Source organism: Corvus cornix, chromosome 3, assembly GCF_000738735.6.
Source record: "Corvus cornix cornix isolate S_Up_H32 chromosome 3, ASM73873v5, whole genome shotgun sequence".
Classification (NCBI taxonomy): Eukaryota; Metazoa; Chordata; class Aves; order Passeriformes; family Corvidae; genus Corvus; species Corvus cornix.
Genome location: NC_047056.1, coordinates 43,931,534 through 43,952,589, shown reverse-complemented (window position 1 = coordinate 43,952,589; position 21,056 = coordinate 43,931,534). Strand labels below are relative to the sequence as shown.

General features: G+C 40.7%; 1 protein-coding gene and 1 long non-coding RNA gene across 2 annotated transcripts in view; one reads left to right on the top strand and one right to left on the bottom strand.

Annotated features, from left to right (window-relative positions):
* The window catches only part of SLC35F3 (solute carrier family 35 member F3), a 167,835-nt gene extending 161,973 nt beyond the window's left edge, over positions 1–5,862 (bottom strand). The window contains exons 1-2 of the mRNA XM_039569397.1: positions 5,577–5,862; positions 5,074–5,303 (exon numbers count right to left, since the gene is read on the bottom strand). Of these exons, the coding sequence (XP_039425331.1) occupies positions 5,074–5,303; positions 5,577–5,629 (283 nt within the window). The 5' untranslated portion in view covers positions 5,630–5,862. The remainder of the gene's footprint in view (positions 1–5,073; positions 5,304–5,576) is intronic.
* LOC120411718 lies at positions 5,330–20,305 on the top strand. Its single transcript, XR_005604225.1, has 3 exons — positions 5,330–5,503; positions 8,484–8,549; positions 20,013–20,305. It is a non-coding gene; the product is annotated as an uncharacterized LOC120411718 (long non-coding RNA).
* The last annotated feature ends 751 nt before the right edge of the window (positions 20,306–21,056 follow it).

Here is a 21,056-nt window from a genome sequence, read left to right as displayed (position 1 = left end):
CTCGATTCATATCCTCACTGGATTTGCTTTTAGCAACTGTGAAATTTCAGCATTCAGTGGCACATGAAAAGAAAATCACAAGGAGGAACACTGGGGATCAGTTGGAAACACTGGTCTTTAGCTGTATAACTGATACTCTAATATTTATAAGGGTACAGTGCTCATACGTTTAATTAGCTAAAACCAACACTAAACTATTAGCTTGAAAGGCTGTCAAAGTCTATAGCTGGGAACAGTCTGCCCAGAGGAGTTAGGAGTGCCCCATCCCTGGAAGTGCTCAAGGCCAACCTGGATGAGGATTTGAGCTAGCTGGTCCAGAGAACGTGTCCCTGCCTATGGCAGGGGGGTGGAAACTAGATGACTTTTAAGGTCCCTTCTTACACAAATCATTCTCTGACATAATTCTGTGATTGGCATACTCAGACAATTATGCTTTCTGTGCAATGCTCAGGCTATTCAGACAATGTGTTCCAGTATGTTACTTACACTGGTGATAGCACTTCAATTCCACATTCAGGTCAAGACCTAATGTGCTACACACTGGATGAGTACTATATTGAAATTTTGTGCATTAAAATGATATGGTTTTTGTTATTGCTGAAATAACTATGAGGAAACATTAAAAATATGAAAACTGGTATTTAAGGTAGCAGGGAGAAGCAAAGCCAGAGAACTTCATTTAGTTGACACAATCTTTCCCTTTCACCTGAACATCACATCTCTTAAAAGTTACCACTGGGACAACCTGGAATTATTCACAAGGTCAAAGTCTCAGAGAAATGTATGTTCACAAGCCATGACCCACAGATAGCAGTCAATTCCTAGTAAACAGAACTGAGAGGAGTTAAAACTACATACTATTCTCTTAATTTTCTTTCTGCAGGTAGAGAAACATCTGTGAGCACAGAAAGAATGTAAGTGAATAAAAGAGGGAGGCCAAGGCCCATATAATCCTGTTTTGTCCACAATAAGTCTGTATTTACAAACACATGCTAAGGATATATGAAAGTCCCTGCTTTAAAAGAAAGACCCTAATCTTAAACAAGGAGTAGAAGCAGGTGATCTGTAGGAAGAAGATTGCAAAATAAGGAGAGCTGGCTCAAGCCCACGTGAATGTATTTAAAATACTAATCACATAATGACACAGTGTGATATTGAATCACCACAAAATAGACCTAATTAGAGAAAAATGAAGGTTTGGTAAAGGTGATAGCTGTGCACATTTGTTTCCACAGGAAATAAGCACCCTGGTGATTGCTACAATCATTAAAATAGACAAGTCTTCCATACTGCCCAGGAGGACAGTCCAAGAGTTTTGTGACACCAGTATCTGTCAAGCACAGAAAAGCTCCCAGGGAACTATACTTCTAAAAATATTTAGAATATTTTAGAATATTAGAATATTTTTAGAATATTTTAGAATTATTCTGACTGATAATGGTGTGAAAATGAAACTTAAAATACGGCTGTTCACCTCCAAACTTGGCTTTGCTCTTCAGCTGAAGTCCCAGGCTTCCAGAAGCAGAAATCATGAGAATTCACATAACCTTCATGGAAGAGAACAGCAGTGCTAATACAGCTCTAACAATAGCTTCTTTGACAGAAGACTGTCAGTGGGTTCTGCAAATCTTGTGGCATTGTTTAGGGGGCTTTTTTAAATTAAAGTCTTTGATCCCTATGTTCTAACTAAAAGAAAAAAAATTAAAAGGCAACATACCTCTTACTGATAATGAGAATTTCACAAATATTGAGCTTTTACATTGGTAGCTGCATAAGAGTATGATTCTACAATCTGATGGCATCTTATCTGTTTCTTCCCCTCTGCCTTTATATTCGAAAAATCAAATCACATGCTGCAAAATATTTCCCACGGGACACGTATGAATATTTGATTTAGACTGGAGAGCAGTTAACCACATAATTAGTTACCCTGGAAATCAAAGAATTCAGAAAAATAAGAACTACCAGATTGGATCAGGAAACACTCCTATTCTCTTTCTAAAGGTTGGCAGATGCTATGGAGGGAAGCACAAGAAACCCTCAAGAAAAGTCTCCTCACACCCTAAGGAGGGGCTAATTTGAATTCTGGATAATGAAATTTAATATTCTCTCCGATATGTTTCCCATTTTATCACAATTCCAGATCTTTCCACTGCTATTACAATCCCTTGAAATCTTCGTCTCAAGAATAAATTACGTTTTCTTAAATATTGTTTTTCAATCAGTCTTTAATTGATGGCTTTTCAGTTTCTTTGCCTGCCTTTTTCTCTTATGACATAGAAAGAAGAAAAACTCTCTGCCTGCCTAAGCAATGTGTCAGTACTTTCCAATACTTTCATTTCAACCTCTTTAAGGTAAACAGCAAAAACTCTTGAGGCTCTTTACAGATTGCCTGTACTCTTTCTCCTTGCTCATGTCAGAGCCTCCTGTAATATTTTTTGAGAGCAGACAACCAAAATTACAGTATTTCACTAAATTCTCTGAAGGCATCCTAACACACAGGAACTGCATCACATTATTCCAGTTCCTAAAATCTGGTTTGCAAGTGCAGGCAAACAGCAGAGGTCTTCCCTGAGCTGTGTACAGTCCCAAACTCACCAGCCAATGTAATGTGAAAGCTGGCAGGTAATTTCAGCATTTTCAGGAAACATGAGGCTTCTGTTTTTGATAACTGAATGACATTTATTGACATTTCAGCAAGTCACCTGGCTGGGGCAAGTCTCCTGAGAATAATGTTATGAGTCTTTTCTCATTCTGTCCAATCCAGACCAATTTGTGTCTTCAGCACATTTTCACTTCTTTCTCCTCTCTTTCCACTAATTTATAAGAATATTAAATACTGGATTTGCTACATAACCTTGAGGCATCCCAGTATGTTTTAAATTGTTCTCCAAGGAAGTTTTGGGATCATGGTAACACTATTTTGGATTATTAGTGGTAGTTTCCCTAACAGAGGTTTGCTAAAACAAAAATAACCAAATAAGCCAAAGCTTTCTGGATCCCTCAAACAATTATATATATCTGCACATACACCTGTATATATATAAACAGTCTAAATAAAGTATGAAAGAATACACTTGAGTGCAAAAGAAGTAGATCTGGGCCTAAAGGCAATTTAGTTGCAATAAAAAGAATGTCACCAAGAGAAACAGACTAAATAAATCTAGATCAGACCATATTATAGATTTATTTTCTGCAAAGCAGGTCCATTATTAGTGCACTCCATAATTATAATCATAGTGCATCCAAATGTCTACAAGCATGCAAAATAAGATGACAAAAAGTACCCAGGTTGCAATCTGAGCTTAACAAAAATAATTTGATCACAGTACTTGAGCCAAATAAATTTTCTAACTGCAAAGTCACAAGGAAAGTCCATATCCCAAAATTAGATGTCAACCCAACTTGAGGGAGTATTCAAAGAGGTTTCAAAGTGGTGGTGACAAAGTTGTCTTCCCACTTTATGATATACCCTATTCAGTCAGCTATTCAACTGATGCAGATCAACACAGCTCTCCTTAAACCATGCTGTAGAGATGTGTCTTTTCTTCTACGTGTCCTTCCATGTTCCTAGTAACTCAGATTTTAAATTGGCAACAAATTCACATAACCTATTATTTTTAGACATACATTTATGAAAATCAGACACTTTGTATATTTATTCCCCACCATTACAATTCAAGTATGTAATTTTGTTATTCACATCAATTTAGGAGAGAAAATGTAACTAGAATAGCAGGCTTAGGATTGCTATTAACTTTTTCAGACAGAGTTATAAATTTCAACAAATAGGTTATAATTGAGGAGCCAGCATGACCTTTATTATTTCAGAAGGTTCAGCCACAGCAGCTCAGTGTGACTTCAGCTAGACTATTAGTCACTCTGTTAGATAGAACCATTAACATCCAACTCAGTCTGGCAACCACATATGATCTGATCCTTAAAACTGCCTGAATAAGCTTTACTCTCAAGAACAGCCCCAATCCAGGCACTGGAATTGCTCTTCCAGAAATACCATACTCCTAGTGAGTAAAGTAGCAAATATCCAATATTTCTGTCATAATTGCAATCAAAGAAAAAAAATAAAAAAAAGGCTCTCACAGAAGAGGTATTAGAATATTTATTAGTAAAGTCCTATTTTCAGGCAACCAGGAGTGGCTCTTCTCAGAGAAAAACTGAACTAGTACTGTGTGCCATGCATTCTTGTATCATTCTATTCCATTATTAAACACACTGCCAAATAGATAATCCAGTAGTAAATATTTCAGAACATTTGCACTTAATACTTAGGGAAGTACAACATGAAAACAGCCACTTTATCAGAGCCAGTGTTTCCAGCAAAGCGATTATTTCTGTTACAGCAGAATCCTTTTTTCAACAAAAACCCTGTAATGTTACAAATGACATTAAGACAACCAAAATAATGCTATGACTTCAATTAACTGGTAAACTATTCTAGAACTTTTTCATGCATACAATTGACATAAACATGATGAATGATGGACAGGAAATAGGGCATTCCTTTTTTAAATCATGTATATGAAAGAATACAGCTACACCTCTCTTCATATCGTTATCATTGGAAGTTTCTTTCTCAAGTGCATGCGTACGAAAGAAACAGTTTCACTCGACATAGGAAAGACAGATCATTCAGCTCAAGTGCTGGGAAAATTTGACAGACTCCTAAAACAACGGAAACATACACTGATAACGCGTTACTTGTGGAAATGGTACGTGCGTGAACGTGCAGGGGCTTTTACACAGCTGTCAGCCCACGGTGATTACCGTCGCTAAGTGTGCCTGCAACATCGAAGACAAACATTTGACCTATTTTCTTAGCAGAATTTAGCTGTCATCATTCTTAGCACCACGCTCTCGTGAACCAGCCACTGCCAAAGGACTAAGGCAACACGGGCATAGAATTTTTCGCCGAGAGTGAGAGTACTTGAGCGAGGTTTGTTCCAGCGGCAAAGCGATCGGCCCCTCGAACCCACATCCCTCAGCCGGTTCCGGGCTGCCCCCGCTCGCCCCCGTCCTGGCAAACCCCCACGCCCGTCCGTGCCGGGGACTCACGTTTGTAGCTGGCGGCCCAGGGCTGGTAGCCGTAGTAGCCGGTGATGCGGAGGATGCGTTCCTCGATGGAGGTGAGCCCCACGGACGCGCTGGTGAGGTCTTCCACGGAGCGGGACCACTTCAAGTCCTCTTTAATGGCCTCGTCCACCACCAGGTACTTGAGCTGCCGCAGCTGCGGGCTGATGTCGGACAGCCGCCGGGGGCTGACATCGGGGGAGCGCCGCATGCCGCTGCGGGTCGGGAGAGGGGCGTCAGCCCGGGGCCGCGCTGCCAGCGCCACCGCCCCCCGCCGGCCCCGGGTGAAGTTAGCGGCGGACGGCGGGACCCCTGCCGGCAGCGGAGCCCGCCCGGACCCGCGGCGCCCACAACTTTCCTCGCCGCCCTCCACCGGAGCGACCCCCGGGAACGGGCGGCGCCGCCGCCGACCAGGGTAAGGCGAGGTGGGGCGGTGTGGGGTGTCCCCGTCCCCCCGGCCCACCCGCCCGGCCCCCGGCGGTACTCACAGCGTGGCGGCTTTGCCCCGCGCGGAGCCGTTGGGGAACTCCCGGATCCCCATGGGGAGCAGCAGCGATGGCTGGGGGGCGCCCAGGCTTCCCGGCGGGGCGAGCCGGCGGCTCTCACCGGCCGGGTAAGAGGCGGAAAGGAAGGGAAGGAGCGAGCGGGGGAGGCGGCGCCCCGTGGCAGAGGGTCCCCGGGCTGGCGCTGGCCCCGGCGGGAGAGGCAGGCAGGGAGAGAGGCAGGCAGGGATGGAAGGACGGAGACGGGCGGGCCAGCGCTGCCGCCTGCGAGCCGCTGCCGCCTGCGGAGCGCCGGCGGCGGGGGCCGGGCAGGGCAGGGCGCGCTCCGCGCCCCCCACCCCGCGCGCTCCCGCCGGCCGCCGGCAGGGGGAGCCCCCGGGCCCGCCGCCGCCACAAGCGGCCCTCGGGCGGGGCGGGGCGGCCTCACCTCCCGGGGCGGCCTCACCTTCCTGGGCGCGCCCGCCCGGCCCCGCCCGGCCCCGCCCGGCCCCGCCTTTCCCGCCTCTGTTCGGTGGCGACCAGCTCGGTACAGCGCGGGGGGGCCTGACAGCCCGAGCAGGGCCGGCTCTGAAGTGACCGTGGACCCCATCTGACCAGGACACCCACCTGGTTACCCCCGTAAGGCCGCCGAGGCAGTTTCAGAGCCACACAGCCTTCTATCAACTCACCTTTACTTTTTAATTTTTTTTTTAACACACCACCTAACTTAAGTGGCAAACATGCAGTTAAGCTTAAATGAACATGTTAGCATAGATGTTTATACAAAGAATTTATTCGCAAACAAATAGGATTAAAATCTGATAATAGATTCTTGGGCAAAATTTGATCACCTAGAAGTAGAGATAGTTGAAGAGTGTTTTGTATATATGTTTCCATATATATTTGGGGTGGAAAAAAAAAATCAAGTCCAAGGAGAAAAGGTTGTTACCTTTCACCACTGCACAAGCTCGGTTTACCTGGAGCATTAAACCACTGAGGCATCAAATGTGGAAGTGAACTGGATCAGTTAAATGCAATCTTTCACTGTCACTGAAGGGAACATTACAGCATCACTGCACCATGATCAGAAAGGAAAAGTAAAACAAATACCCAGCAGATGAAAATCAAGCTAATTATCATGTTAAATACACATGTATTGAATAATGCACTAAATTTATTTCCTCTCCAACCCTTATTTTGAGCCTGCGAAGGGGAAAAATGTTTGCTGCTGAGGAAGCCAGTTCCAAAATCCACTACAGGTGAACAGCAGTGGTCCAATAGTGCAAACAGAGAGTAATTGTGCAGGTGTTTGATGCTGCCTGCCAGCAATGACAGAGCTCCTTGCAGGGTACACAAATCAATGCAGAAGGATGATTTTGGTTAAGATGAGGGGATAAAAACACAATGCTCACTAAATCTAAGTATACTGATCACTGTCTTGCTTTAAGTCTCTTTAGGGCATTTAGGGCAGGAATGGTGAAAACAGGCATGAATGGGATTAATCATTTCAGTCAGGCCTCCAAAAGGCATCACTGGACCAGCATTATTCGGTGTGCAAAGTCCATGCTATCTCTGGCTTTAAGTGATGGACAAGGATAGGATTTATTCTGAGAATTTCCTGTAATACTACATGTATCTAGTGTAAAATTCCTTCATAATTATAGGTCCAGAAAAAAACCATAGTCTCAGAGCCAGCAAAGGTTCTAATAATGAAGCAAGCTGAACACTGTTAACCAGCCAATAGTGACTGACACCTGCTGAGCATTCATCTGCCTCTTGGCATGGGCTCGTGCAAACTAGCGGAGGCTGGTTCAACCCTGCTAGAAATTTTGCCTCCATCACTGGTATGTTTAGCTGCCCATCTTCTATAGCACCAGAGAGTAGCTGTGGAAGTCAGAGACCCTATTACACACATATCCATTTTAATATGCCAGAACCATCTTATTCTTCGATCCAATAACATTTTTTCAGCTGTTTTATTCCTCCCTGGCTGCTGCCATCCCAAGGCGTAAATGAAATGACGGATGGGTGTTTCTCCTGTCATGCAGGCAAGTGACTTTGGACAGCTTGGGTGGCAGCACTGCCAAACTTGAAGTGAGCATGCATCTTGTGAGAGAGGAAAAAAATGCATGGGAGGGAACATCTTAAAGTTCACTGAAACGTTTAATAAATATGACCTTTCAAAATTGTTGTAAGATGCAACATCTACCAACCGCTACCTCTTAGGATCTTATCAAACCTTGATGTAGATGATGTTTCTTTAAAAATTGCTGGAGACATGCAAGTAAAAATTCTCATGTATATTATTTTAATTACATTCAAGCATTGTAGCTAAAACTGAAATGTTACAACATGGCAAAGGACATTAAAGCAAAAATTATGGGATTCCACATGACTTGGAATTTGTAGATTTATGGAGCTGTTTAAGATTTTGAATACGAGGAGAAGAAAATGTTGCAGTATACTAGCAGTTCTACAAAGTGTAAGAAAAAAAAATTGCTAAGCAGAATATACCTACTTAAGGAATAGTGGGAAAAATGATATGCAACACCAAGCGAGCCACTGTAAACAGCTTTTCTGAACCTTTTACTAGTGAGAGTTTATTACTTTAGTAAAACTCCTGCAATCATTCAAACACAGAAAAGTTAGGAAACTGTATTTTTTTAAAAGGCAGAGCTCTATAGCAAGGGAACAATAAGTAATTATTCTAGAGTGTGGTGCCTTATTCTGTCCTGTTAGATACTCCTTTTTATGTTTTTCCAGACAGCATAAAGTTATATGCTTGACTGATATTCAGCTCTTAAAAGGCACAGCCATTAAGATATATTAGCATTATGTTGTCTACAGTGTGATGCCATATCAAAGGAAAATGTAATTTAAACTGCATTTATTCTCACCTCCCATCAATACTAGCTTGCCAGAAGATTCTCTGGGATGGAGTTTTACATTTATCAAAATACTACTAATTTCATGAGATAGGTAAGTGCATTTTTTTATTTCTCCCAACCCCCACCCCAAGATAACAGTTTTACATTTAAAAGATTCTGTGACGTACTAGACTAAGATAGCAACAGTGTTTCATTGGGCAACAAAATAATCACTACTGCATAAACAACAGCATGAAGTTGATGTGTTTCTTCTTCTCCAGTTCATAAAAATCAGCCCTGGGACCTGAGTCTTTAGAAGACAATTTAGCTCCCTCCTTGAGAAAGGAGAGACTTAAGCAAGTGCCCTTCTCACCGAATAGTCTGTAGTTGATGCATAGTCCTGCTTCTTAATATTTCTATGTTTAGCACTGAAGGTGTAAGCCCAAGCCATTAATCAGATGTTCCTGCCCCAAGGGTTTTTGGGTGTTGGACAGAAATACAATGTACATGATAAAAGTCCTATATAATGTATGGAAATGCTGTATGGCAAAGCTATTAATTTTCTCTAGCTGGGGTCAAATTTGACATCCACATGAATATAATGTCACTACATAACCCAAATGACTCCAGCTCTATCAATGGGACTAATTGTAGCATGTTCAGATTGAATAGGAATGCAATTTCGAGCATAATTCATTTCACATACAAAATACTTTGAATCAGCAACGACTACAAAATAAATCAGAAACTTTCTAGTCCATCCTAGATATTTGCTTCCATTCATGTTTCTAAGTATCAAATACCATCTTGAAATGGTTGAAATAAACCCAGCAAACCAAGAAAAACTGATACAGCAGGCAGAGAATGGCCAAATGAAGACTGAATGAGAAGCAAAAATCAGCCTGACCACCTTTGACAGAATCACCCTTGCTCTCTCAAGTAGAGAAACCAATGCTGTGCTTGAGAGAGCAGTCAGATGAATTTAAGACAAGTGGAAGCAAATTTGTCACATGAGCTCTCCCATTCCTCTGATCCCCCTGCAATGCATGGCAAAACCAAATAAGTGTCACAATTTTTGTCATGACACCTTGCTGAAAGCAACTGGAAAGCTCTGGAAATCACAATGTAGCCGCCTGTTATAGTTAGGAAGGGCCATACAGAGTTAGTGTCCCAGTTCCTGGGAGGTATGCTGCCTTATAGAAAGCTGATTTTAATCTGCTGCTTTGAAGTGGTTGAATATAAACTGTTCACTTTCTTTCTTCAACAGACACAGTGGAAAATAGAATTCCTTTATATTTGGAATGGAAAATAGACCTATTTTTTGTTTTGATATCCACTGTTAGATGAGAAGTGCAGAAAAAAATTAGAGCAACTTACCATGTCTTAGTGGCATACGAGCCCTGCTGGTGCCTCTCTTCCCAGTTCAAATCAAAAACTGAAATGCAAAAAGCAGAAAAACAGTAATGTTTCCTTCCTCCAACAAGAGCCCCAAAAGGACTGTAGGAGATGTTAATGAGAGATTACAGAACAGCAGACCTCTTCATTATCCCATATTTTGAGACACGCCAGAGGCTTCAGTTTCAAAGTCCATCGGTGTGCTAAATAGCTTTGATATCCCTTCATGTTCTGCCATTTCAAGTTATTTGTGCTAGAAGTAACATGCTACAAAACCTGTTAAGGTTAAGGAAAGGCTAGATACTGGTACTGTGTTTTCTGTATTTATCTGTGCATGAATCCTAGCTCATCCTTGTCCCATGAGTTTGCTGAGAGGCGAGCCAAACAACCAGGGAGTGAGGAAGAGGGGGAAAGATACAGGAAAGAGGATAAAGGACTCCAGAAAGAACGTGAAAGAAAACTCTTATTGGATTTGTGCTCAGGGAGGGAAGTAACTTTAGTGAACTGGAGCACAATATTCAGGTTATGTTTTAAGTTGCTTATCTGGAAGTTGTGCTAGCCCCAAGCAAAACCCGATAATTCTCACCCTCCAGATAAACTCCTGGGTTGTTTTCTAGTTTTTAAGGTGTTTTTAAAGTTGAATATTTTTGATGCAAAAAAATGTGTCACTAGCCTTGAACTGCACAGATTTCTCAGCAGGAGAGATTTCTGAAGAGAAAGGAACACTTGGAAACTGATTTGACAGGCAATTTTTACTTTATAAAATTAATGGCAGCTGTTTGAAGCTGCACGTGTCTGAAACATTAAAAACCCCACAGCTGAATTTTTGATCTATAAGCATAGAAGATCAAAAAAGCATTACGCTTTTGCCATATGGTTCTAAAGCGTGGGGCAAACCCGCTTACTTCCATGTGTGCATTTTAAGTTCTATTTTTAAGTTAACCCTACTTATTTTTCCAGATCTGGAATTAATTTTGGAAGCTACTATAACTATTCTGTTACACCACCTCAGACCTCACTTCTCTCCACAATATGCAAAATGAGCTCTTTCTTCACCTTTTGTCACCTACAATGGATAGATTTCATCATGTCATGGATAAAGACTGTATCTCACTACACTTTTTTCTGGATGTTTTTTGAAATCAAAAGACTTAATTAGAAAAAGTAAATCTGTTAACAGTATAAATTGTTAGTGAGAGCAATAATAAGAACCAGGGACAGACAATTTGCTATGCAGGTCCCTCCTGCAGATTGCAACACCCCTATACACTGCATGCCCACAGAGACACGGATGTTAGCACTGCTGTGAGCCTCAAGGCTGCACTGCTTCTTAGTGGAAAATGATACAGCATTAAAAATGAGTTCTTTCATCTTGTATTTCCTTAGTAGATTCTTTTATTGTGGTGATAAATTTGGAACAATGAGATTATTTGATTAAACTTTCTCAGTCGCTGCTGAATGGACTACCCTGCTTGTAGAATTAATAAAAAGGCCAAGACACCTCATTAACATGCTTGGTATTGAGCTGGATTGGCAGCAGCGCAGTCTAATCCTGCCAAAGGCCATTTGCTGAGGAAAGTCAGAAAGCTTTTAAATCATATTCTTAAAGGTTGAGTCAGGAGAAGATGACCTTGCAAAAGCTGTAGTCCTGAACTGTCCAGAATTCCCTTCAGCCTATTCATGCTAGAGCTGCTTACTGCACAGAACAGTATGTGAATGGTTTCTCCATATGCAGCTCAATGCACCAGGTTTTATTTTGCTGTGCATGCTGATTGGAAAGCTAGATACCAAACTTAGTTTTGAGAAAGACACATACGCTAATGTCCTCTAGCTGGGTTTTTGTGTTTTAGTTGTTATTTTTCTCTTTTTTGGTAGCTGGACATATGCTAGCATCACTTGATGGTCCAAAGGTAAACTTTCATTTACAATAATCGATACAGACACTCCACACCACTTTAACTTATTGCCTCATGGGCTGTATAAGCACATACAGCTCAGAAAGACATGCACAAAGTGGATGGAAAGCATGTGTACATAATCATGCTTATCAAAAAACACCACAAGATCAAGATTAATGACATCATTGTTGTTTAAAATCATTCATCTGTGGCACAATAACTATAGAACATTTTATTGTCAAGTAAATTGCATTGTAATTCTAATACACAACAGCCTGCTTTGGAAACACTGTTCAGGTTATTTACTTATATATGAAAAGTGAATGTCCCAGGTAGTTAAAACATTCTTTACCTCTGGTCGCCTAGATGGAAATAGCGGTTTGTATGTAGACACAAGCAGCTGCATTTCTCAACAGAAGCACACTAGTTTCAAGTCATTAAAATTTATGGCACAGGTATCCTCTAAGCTCAATTAATCTACTTCATACTGGTAAAACTTCACCAGCTTAGCAGAGTTGCTTCCCATGTCTATTCTCTGAATTCACAGGTAGGCTCTCATTGTGAAGAGTGGCATGATTTTTGTGATCAAAATTTTTGTGTATTTTCAAAAGAAATGTGACTAAAAGAAAATTTTATTGTAAATATTTTAACTTCTTGTGTTTTTGCTTAAGCTAAGCACATAAAAATGTCTTAAAAGTTCATAGAACCTTGTGTTCCTCTCTTGGTAAAGTTTCTTCTAAAGCGTATTTTTATATTCCTTTTTCTAGGCTACCTTTATTGGTTTTGAGCTAAAGGTTTTCCTTGTATAAAGGTTTTCTTTTGCTTGCGCATGCAAAACTCCTATTCAAGTAAAATTAGGAGAATGTGAGAAAATTCAAAGAAAAATTGAGCCATATTTACAACATGATAAATATTAGGAAGGCAAACGAAAACCTTACATGTAGTTAAGGAAGAGATTACATTATGGTTACATATCTTCATTAGAAAAGGGACACTCACCTTAAATTTCTTGCAATACAAATATTGTCCTTGAAGGAGTAATCCAGAGACAAAATTTACAACTTTTCCTAGGATATAGAACTCCAGGGCACTTCAGGAAATGACAGTGCTGTGTGAGACTGAGGACCTGTAAGAATATTTCTCTCCCACAATCTTCTTCATGTTGCTGTGAGTTTTTTAATTATTTGGCCATAGAGATAAGTAAAAATGTTAGCCTTGACATTTAGAATCTGTAGTAAATAGAGAAAACAAGGATTGCAAACCTCCCTAAATGGATTTTTTAATGCCTGCCAGAAATAAAAATTTTAGTTGTATCAAATAGCTAAAAAGGAGAAATAAATAATTATTTTTTTTTATTGTCCTCCTGCAGTTGAAATTTCACACATTAAAAAGTTGAAAACCAGCAACTTTTTATGCTTTACTGTGCAATGAAGATGTAATTTTCACCCTTTGTATCTCACATGGGATTTTTATATTGCCTTGAATGCATTTTTATAAACATAGAAAAGGAAATAAACCAGCCTCTTTAAGATACAGCCATTGTTACTGCCTGAACACTGAGCTACAGATAGTGTTTTGCAATACTCCAGTACTCATACACACTTATAACTAGGGTTTTAACCCTCAGCTACTACTAAAATTAATGTCTTGTAACCGTAAATATATTTCTCTACTAAAACAAAACAAATACTCATCACAACACATTTTAGCCTGTCTTTTGACATCACCTAGGGAAAAAAATTGTATTTATTCCTTTAGTTGTCATATATAAAAGAGCCTTTTTTTGTGCCTTCTACTCCCACCAGCTGAATTCTCAGTTACTATGATACCATTCAAGACAAAAGCCCACCCACACAATGCAGTTATTGAGGTGGCCATGCTGTTCCATGCCTCAAGTTCACTTTGGCTGCATTAGTCCATAAAAAATGACCTTGTCCTTGCAGACCCAAGTCAGGCTCCCTTCTCTCCCTCCTCCAGTAGTTGTGGATGTTCTCTGCTTTACCTGGTATAATATTCCTCAATATTATACACAAGCAGAGATATTGTATTGTCTGTAAGTAATGTACAGAAGCCATTTTTAAGCCTGATTTTAACAGCCAAATTAAAAAAAAAATCAGCAAAAATATTCAGCTCTGCTCATGACTTTGAAGAGATATGCAACAAACATGCAATTTGCCAACAGCAGTTTTCCATCCCAAAACAATGAAGTGCTTTGCTTAGGCGTGTTTGCTGCAGCCTCCATCAGCATTATGGAAGTAGCAGGACACACATGTCAAAGCATGAATTCAGTCTTGTCCATCTCTTCTCCACAGCAGAGACATCAATCTCCATTGCTCACTGGCAGCAGCTATTTCATGTGCTGGGCCAAAATCACGCCAGTAAAAACACAGACTCAATATTAGATTTTGAGGGAAGTGCTGCCACTGTTGCTGCTCTTATACCATTTAATGTTTTGTATTGCATTAGGCAATAGCTACCTTTTTACTTGCAGCCTCCTTGCTTTTTCCATTTTATTACATTTTAGTTGTCAAACAAGATTGACAGGAAATAAATCCTGGAGCTTGTGTAATGACTTGTTTTCCTTTTTCTGAATGTCCATTCTCTGGTTCAGTATGAATGCTTTTTTCACCCCCCTCCAGAGTTATCATTTCATCTGATAAAATTTAATTACTCTTGGTTCTCATGCTTTACCCATGGATGCTCATCAGCTCTATGGCCTATGAGCCGGCTCAGGGCTGCAGAGTGTTACCTGTGTCATAGCCTTCAGAAATGCAGTTTGTAGCACTAACTTTTGAAAAGGTTCTTTGGTGACATTTTCTAAAGATACAAATGAAGCACAAAAGAGATTTCCATGCAGCCTGCAATGCAGGGGGGTGTTAGGAGGAGCACTGCTTGCCTGCTTCCATGGCTCCAATTTCACCACGTGGAATCATAGAATATATTGAGTTGGAAGGGACCCACAAGGATCGTCAAAGTCCCACTCCTGGCCCTGCACAGCACCATCCCCAAGAATCACACCATGTCCCTGAGAGCATTGTCCCAATGCCTCTTGAACTCAGGCAGGCACATGAGTGAGGCAGTCATCAAAATGACAAAACAGAAGCAGCCAAATCACAAGGGAAAAGTAAAAAACACCAAGAAAAAAAACAGCACCTCCTCCCACTACTCAAAAGCAGAAAAAGAAAATTTTGGGATGAAAAAATTGTGAACATCCTTGAGAATTCATTAATATAGAATCCAAATATCTGAGCATCATACAAGAGGACCCATAGTTGTCCACCAGTGGTAACAATTATCAGCATGCCATTTTTTCCAAAGTTCAGCCTTCCCTCTCTTACCTTATTCTAGAATGGGCAGGATGGCTGCAGAGCTCCCACTTACCACCTGAGATCCATCTTACTGCAGGGGTTTGCATCTCATGCCATTTGTGTTGTGGTATTGCTTGACACACACCAACAAGACAAGCAAATATACAGTGGAAAGATCAGTGAGACACCAACTAATCTGATTTACAGAAAGAGCCTGTGATATAAAGGAGATAAGTAAGACCTCTCATGTGGCTGTGGCTGAGGATAAAAAGGTAACCATTATATGGTTAACCGATCTATTATATTTTTTACTTGAGTTTAACAAACTTCTTTGTTAAACCCACACTTCATCTCTATACCTTTCCTAAGCAACTGTTGATTTTATTTGGTTTTAAGTTACTTACCTACATAGATTCATTTGTTGCTAGTGTTAAGCAAAAGGCACAAAGAGCTGAAGGGATGATAGGAAAATGTCCCCTGAGAATTGTGCAATTCTGCAATATGAAACTGCCCAGGTATGTGCCAGCATGCACATGTTCTTACCCTCTGTTACTGCTTTCCCAATAAAGTATATGTGTCTGCACACACACACTTAGCTTCAGACCATGGCACTGCTCAGCTCATTCTCCAAGCTGCTGTACCAGCTGTGGGCCCCGCTGGAGTCTGCTCACATGGGGCATTTTTGCCATCTTCTGCAGGAGCATGATCAGGCCGTAAATAAACAAAGGAGCTAGCTATAGAGATGTACCAAGAGATTTATCTACCCCCCCCTTCCTCTACCTGGGATCAAACTCAAGCATGAATTTTTTAATAGAAGTACAGTTTTGTAGTCCCTGGCCTCTTTGATTATCCAGGTTTTTAAAAACAGCCCATTGGTTCCGTTCCTTTTGAAGTTGTACACAGCAGGATCATTAGCAGTAGAGAAGCAGACAGATGCAGTGCTCAGCGTTAGGTTCCCACGGTCACCATAACAACATTTAGTAGGGATGCTGAGCTATACCATCACTTAAAATGAGACTGACAAGTGCTGCAGAGTGGTGGGCAGGTGACACAGCTTTTGTTTGGAGGCTGCTCTCTCCAGCAGTGAGCCAGGAACATGGAGAAGGATCAAACAAGAGGCAAGGGTACTCTGTGCTTGACAGAACAACTGGAAACTTTCAGCTCAGCTTGTCTCCTGGGAAGAGATGAAGTTTTGCAGGCCTTGGTAATTAATTGTGCAGCTTCTAGTTCTGGCTAGTCTGCAGCTTCTAATTGTCAAGCTAGAGAAACTTCTGCAGATGATTGTCTTCTTTCCTCTCTTCCCTCTGCCACCCCAGCTCTAATGGATCATGATTAGATGCAAATGTTATGAGCTCGGTTCAGAATTTGATCTTCCTTTTCTAAACATATTATTGGTGGAAAGTGGTGGTTGAGAAGTCATATAAGAAAAGTTTCCTTTTTCTCCAGAAACTAGATGTTTAAACTGTGTTTTATTAATTTCTAGGCAATTACAAACATTATCAACAAGAATTAACAGTCTCAGCTTATCTACAACAAGATAACAACTTGTAGCACTCAAAGTCATAGATCCTTTCTGGCGGCAGCTCCTTGACTGTGAAGTGTGATAATCCTTCATATTGGTTTCTTAGTTCTAGACTGTCAGGCAAAATAAACGGGTAATCATGGACCTGGTTAAAACTGCAAAACTATTTTTAGCAGTATGTATTTTAAGTTGAACAAAAGTGATTCCCATTTGAAGAGAAACAGTAAGAGATCCCTGAAAGGCGACGCTGGATGCTTCATGGCAGAAGGTGGTAGGAATTAGTAGCAACCTGCATGTCACCGGTTCTTCTGTGATAGTGTCTAGCCAAGAATCACTTCTATCAACCCAGCATTTCTCAGTGCTGTAGGTAGCTTCAACTTTATCTTTTAGATTATGACAGTAGAGCATATGATAAAGATTTAGTTAGTATCACCAAAACCTTGTTTGACATAGAAATGAAAGCCGAGTTCCTAGTTCTGACATCTAACCCATGACACCAAGTAAATGGTAGTGCAGCTTCAAACACACTCTTTTTACAGAACTGACAGTAATCCTGTAGACTTCACTATAGGGTCACCTTGCATGATTTGTCCAAACTAAAAAAAAACCCACCCAAAAATCCATAAGTAACAGTCAAGTCAGGTGAGCTCATCTTGGAGGTAAGAACAGTTTGACATTCAAACAACAGCACAAGAGTTTGCTGTCAGGAAGAATGCGGGGTGGGGGGGGGGGCAAGAATAGAAGAGGACCTTAATTTAGGACTTGCTTACCATAATAGTATTAGCAAATTTATGCTGAGTTACTGTAAAGCATTATTTGTGGTGACAACAGGCACAAGCATCAAAAGGGAATCCCAGTGGAACGAGTTTTGGTGCTATATAGCATCAAGACACTAGGCTGTCTCAATAGACAAAAGTGAAAAATGGCATTTCTTAGAGTTTGGAGAGGTTAATTTCAGCGAAGCCTACAGCCTCCAGGTGGTGCAAAAGCAAGGCCCTGAATGGGTGAATTTATTGCAAAGCTCCATGCAGAAGGTTCTTCTGCTGCCACATTTTGCCACACTCAATTACTAGCACTTCTTGTCCATACAATGAAATATATTCATTTGTTTAAGATGTGATAATATTAGCTTAGTAAAACACGTCTACAAGATTCAGAGTTAGAATGAAAATGAACAATACCAGACTGACACAAACCTCTCCATTCCACCAGGTACATGCTTGTTAGAATAATACTAGCTTTGTTTTCCATTGTTCGTGCATCTATAGTTTTCCACTGCTTTGAAGATTATAATGAGTATATTGATTTTCTCATATCCACACATACAAAACTACAATATAGCTCTGCTGTGAAAAAGCTCTGCATACTAATACCCTAGCTGGTGTCTCAAGGGGGCTGCTTGTGGGCGCTGATCTCTACTTCAGGCTAAAAGAAACTGAGCCTTCTTTTTAGGGTAAATTAGAAACATGACAGGGGCTACAAAGATACAGATCAAATAACTCCAGTCATTCTAAAAGCCAGCACTCCATGCTTATGCCAAAGCAAACTCTGAGCTTACTAATTGAGCAATAGGAATCAAAGAGCAAGAACTTTGGAGTAGAATGAAAAAAAGTGTACTTGTGCATCTCAGTACTCAACATGTGATCAGAATAATCTCCTGAAACAGCAAAATGCTTTGGCCCAATGGCCTACAAAGTGCAGTAGCATAACCACCACTGCCCCTAAATATGACAGCTATTGGTCACTTTAATCACATGGACATCATCTGCTTTCATTAGAGGTTTTTTAAAATTTTATTCTACCACACATTTTGGAAACTTTTGAGAGATGAAATAATGATGCATGCTGGCCTTTGACTTGGTGAACATGAAAGTTAAATGTAGTGCCTTTTGATTATTAATTGCAGAGTTCCTTATAGGCAGTATGATCTGAGAGTAAAACAATTCTAAGAGGACAGGCAAAGGTAAATTCTAAACAAAAAACCAAAGAATCAGAATAAAAATTATGGATAAAAGCTCTAAGAAAGGAAGAAAAACATTGCAGAAGACAAAAATATCCTAGGATTCCCAGGCTGGCTGGGACTGTTATGTGTCTTTTTCGATGCTGCTGGTGTTGTTCATCTAGTACCTCCAGCACTTCTAGGTAAAGCCCATCAGAGCTTTTTTACTGACATGAGGGTATAAAAAATTAGATTGGCTTCTTGAGTTCTTGAGCGCTTGTGGAAGCACTGAAGTTTTATGTTAGCACTCCATACCAGGAACAAAGAAAACTCCATCAAAGAACAGAATACCTCATGCCTTCATTCTGACATGAAGACAATTCTTTTAAAACATGAATATGCCTTTCATGAACACTCCACACTTATGTAGTATATCAATCAGTTATATCTAGCCACTTTTCTGATTACCCTGTCTGCATCTTTCACCATGACTCTTTCAACATTTCTCACTCTAAAAGAGCAGGACATGGGTGTGTGTTCACCTGTCCTGTTTCCTGGAGAAATCCTAATCACTTATTCGCAATTAGCCTAATCACTAATGAGACAGTGTAGAACTTCAGGATTGTGTGTTCTTCTCCTTTCACTTCTCTCCCTTAATGGCTCACTGACCATACCTGAACAAAATAAACTAGTAAGCTTGATTGAATGAACGTTCATCTTCTTAAACATCTGAGACACAGCTATAGCACTGAGCTAGGGAAAAAAGTGAGATTTAACATCCTCCAGCACACATTGGATATAAAAATATGTCTCCCACTTGCACTGCTTTTATCCCATCATAATCTCCATCCTGACATTTTAAAGTCAGCAGATGCATGTTCTAGAGGGACTAGAATCTGCTGCCCAGGTTCTTAAAATGTAACTACTAACCCAGTTAGAAGATGAATATTTCTTCTGGATTCCAAGGAGGTTCTGAGTCAGAGTTGTACAGCTGAGATTTCTGACCAAAGGAATGCTCACCAGCTTAAAAACAGCAGCTTCGAGAATAGTGCAGTGCAGTGTCTCTTTTTCTTGCATATTCAAGACTTCAATCATCTTTATCCAGCACAGAAATTCAATAAGAGCTTCAGAACTGACCCTTGTTCAGATTATAGAGGTAAAGTCAATGTGAGAGGTAATCTATTTTCTGTTGCACCAGTTCCCCTTGAGGATTACTATGGGCAAACATATGAAAACTCTGTTGGGGTAGCACCTCTGGAATAACATAATTAGTTAAAAAGGGAAAACTAACTGTGCAAGAGCAATTACAGCTGGAGAGAGGAGTGAGAATATGTGAGAGTAACAGCCCTGTAGACACTAAGGTCAGAGAAGGAGGGGAAGGAGGTTCTTCTTATGGAGCAGGTTTGTTGCCAGTCCCCAGGAGGAGCTCCTGCTGGAGAAGTTTGTCAACAACTGCAGCCCATTGGAAAGACTCTAACTGAAGAAATTCACAGAGAACTGTCTTCCATGGCAGGGACTCCATGCTGGAACAGGGGAAGAGAGTGAAGAACCCTGAGGAAGATGCAGCAGAGAAAACATGATGAAATCTTCCACAGCCCCCATTCCCCATCCCTCAGTGCTGCTCATGAGGAAGGAGGTAGAGAAAATCAGGAGTAAAATTAAGTCCGGGAAGAAGGGAGGTATGAGGGGAAGGTATATTAAGATTGCAGGTTCTTTTCTCATAATCCTGCTCTGATGTGTTTTGTAGTAAATTAAACTGATTTCCCCAAATCAAGTCTGCTTTGTCTCTTGCAGTAATTGTTGAGTGATTCCTCCCTGTCCTGATTGCAACCCACGAGCCTTTCATTGTATCTTTTTCTCCCCCTTCCCAGCTGAGGAGGGGAGTAATAGAGCAGCTGTGGTGGGCTCCTTGTGTCCTGCCAGTACCAACCCACCACACTTCTCTGCTTAGTCATCAACACAAAAGAATTTTGGCATTGAAGAATATTGAGCTACTTGAATTCTAATAATTGTTTTCCTTGCTAGAATGTCAAGGCTGGCACTGACACATGCATACTCTTCATTTACAGGAAGAAAATGCATTTGAACAGAAGGGAAAGCAGATCAGACTTTGCAATACTTTCCAAAATACCATCCACTTGTCTTGGCTAGATGAGCTTTTATCAATATCTTGTAAAAAAAATTTAACAGCATTTTTTTTCTCTTGCCTGCTTTGATCAGTTGTGAGGAAATTAGAAAGGCCATCACTGTTCAGCCTTAGCACCAGAATCCTATTGAGATGAATGGTGCAATTAACACTTCTGAAAACATTTGTTTGACCATTCAAGCAGTCCAGAATATCATCTTTCTCCATGTAAGCTTTTTTATAGCTGGCATTTATTAATATCAGTAAATGTCAGAGACATTAAGTAGCAAAATTGTTCTAATTTTCAAAATGCAACCTGTAGAGAATTCTTTTCCTAACAGGACCACATAACTTTTCACTGTCCTGGCCTGAACTGGAAACTTAAATATCATTAATCTGCAGGTAGAAAGACTGCATCCAAGTTTTGATTTT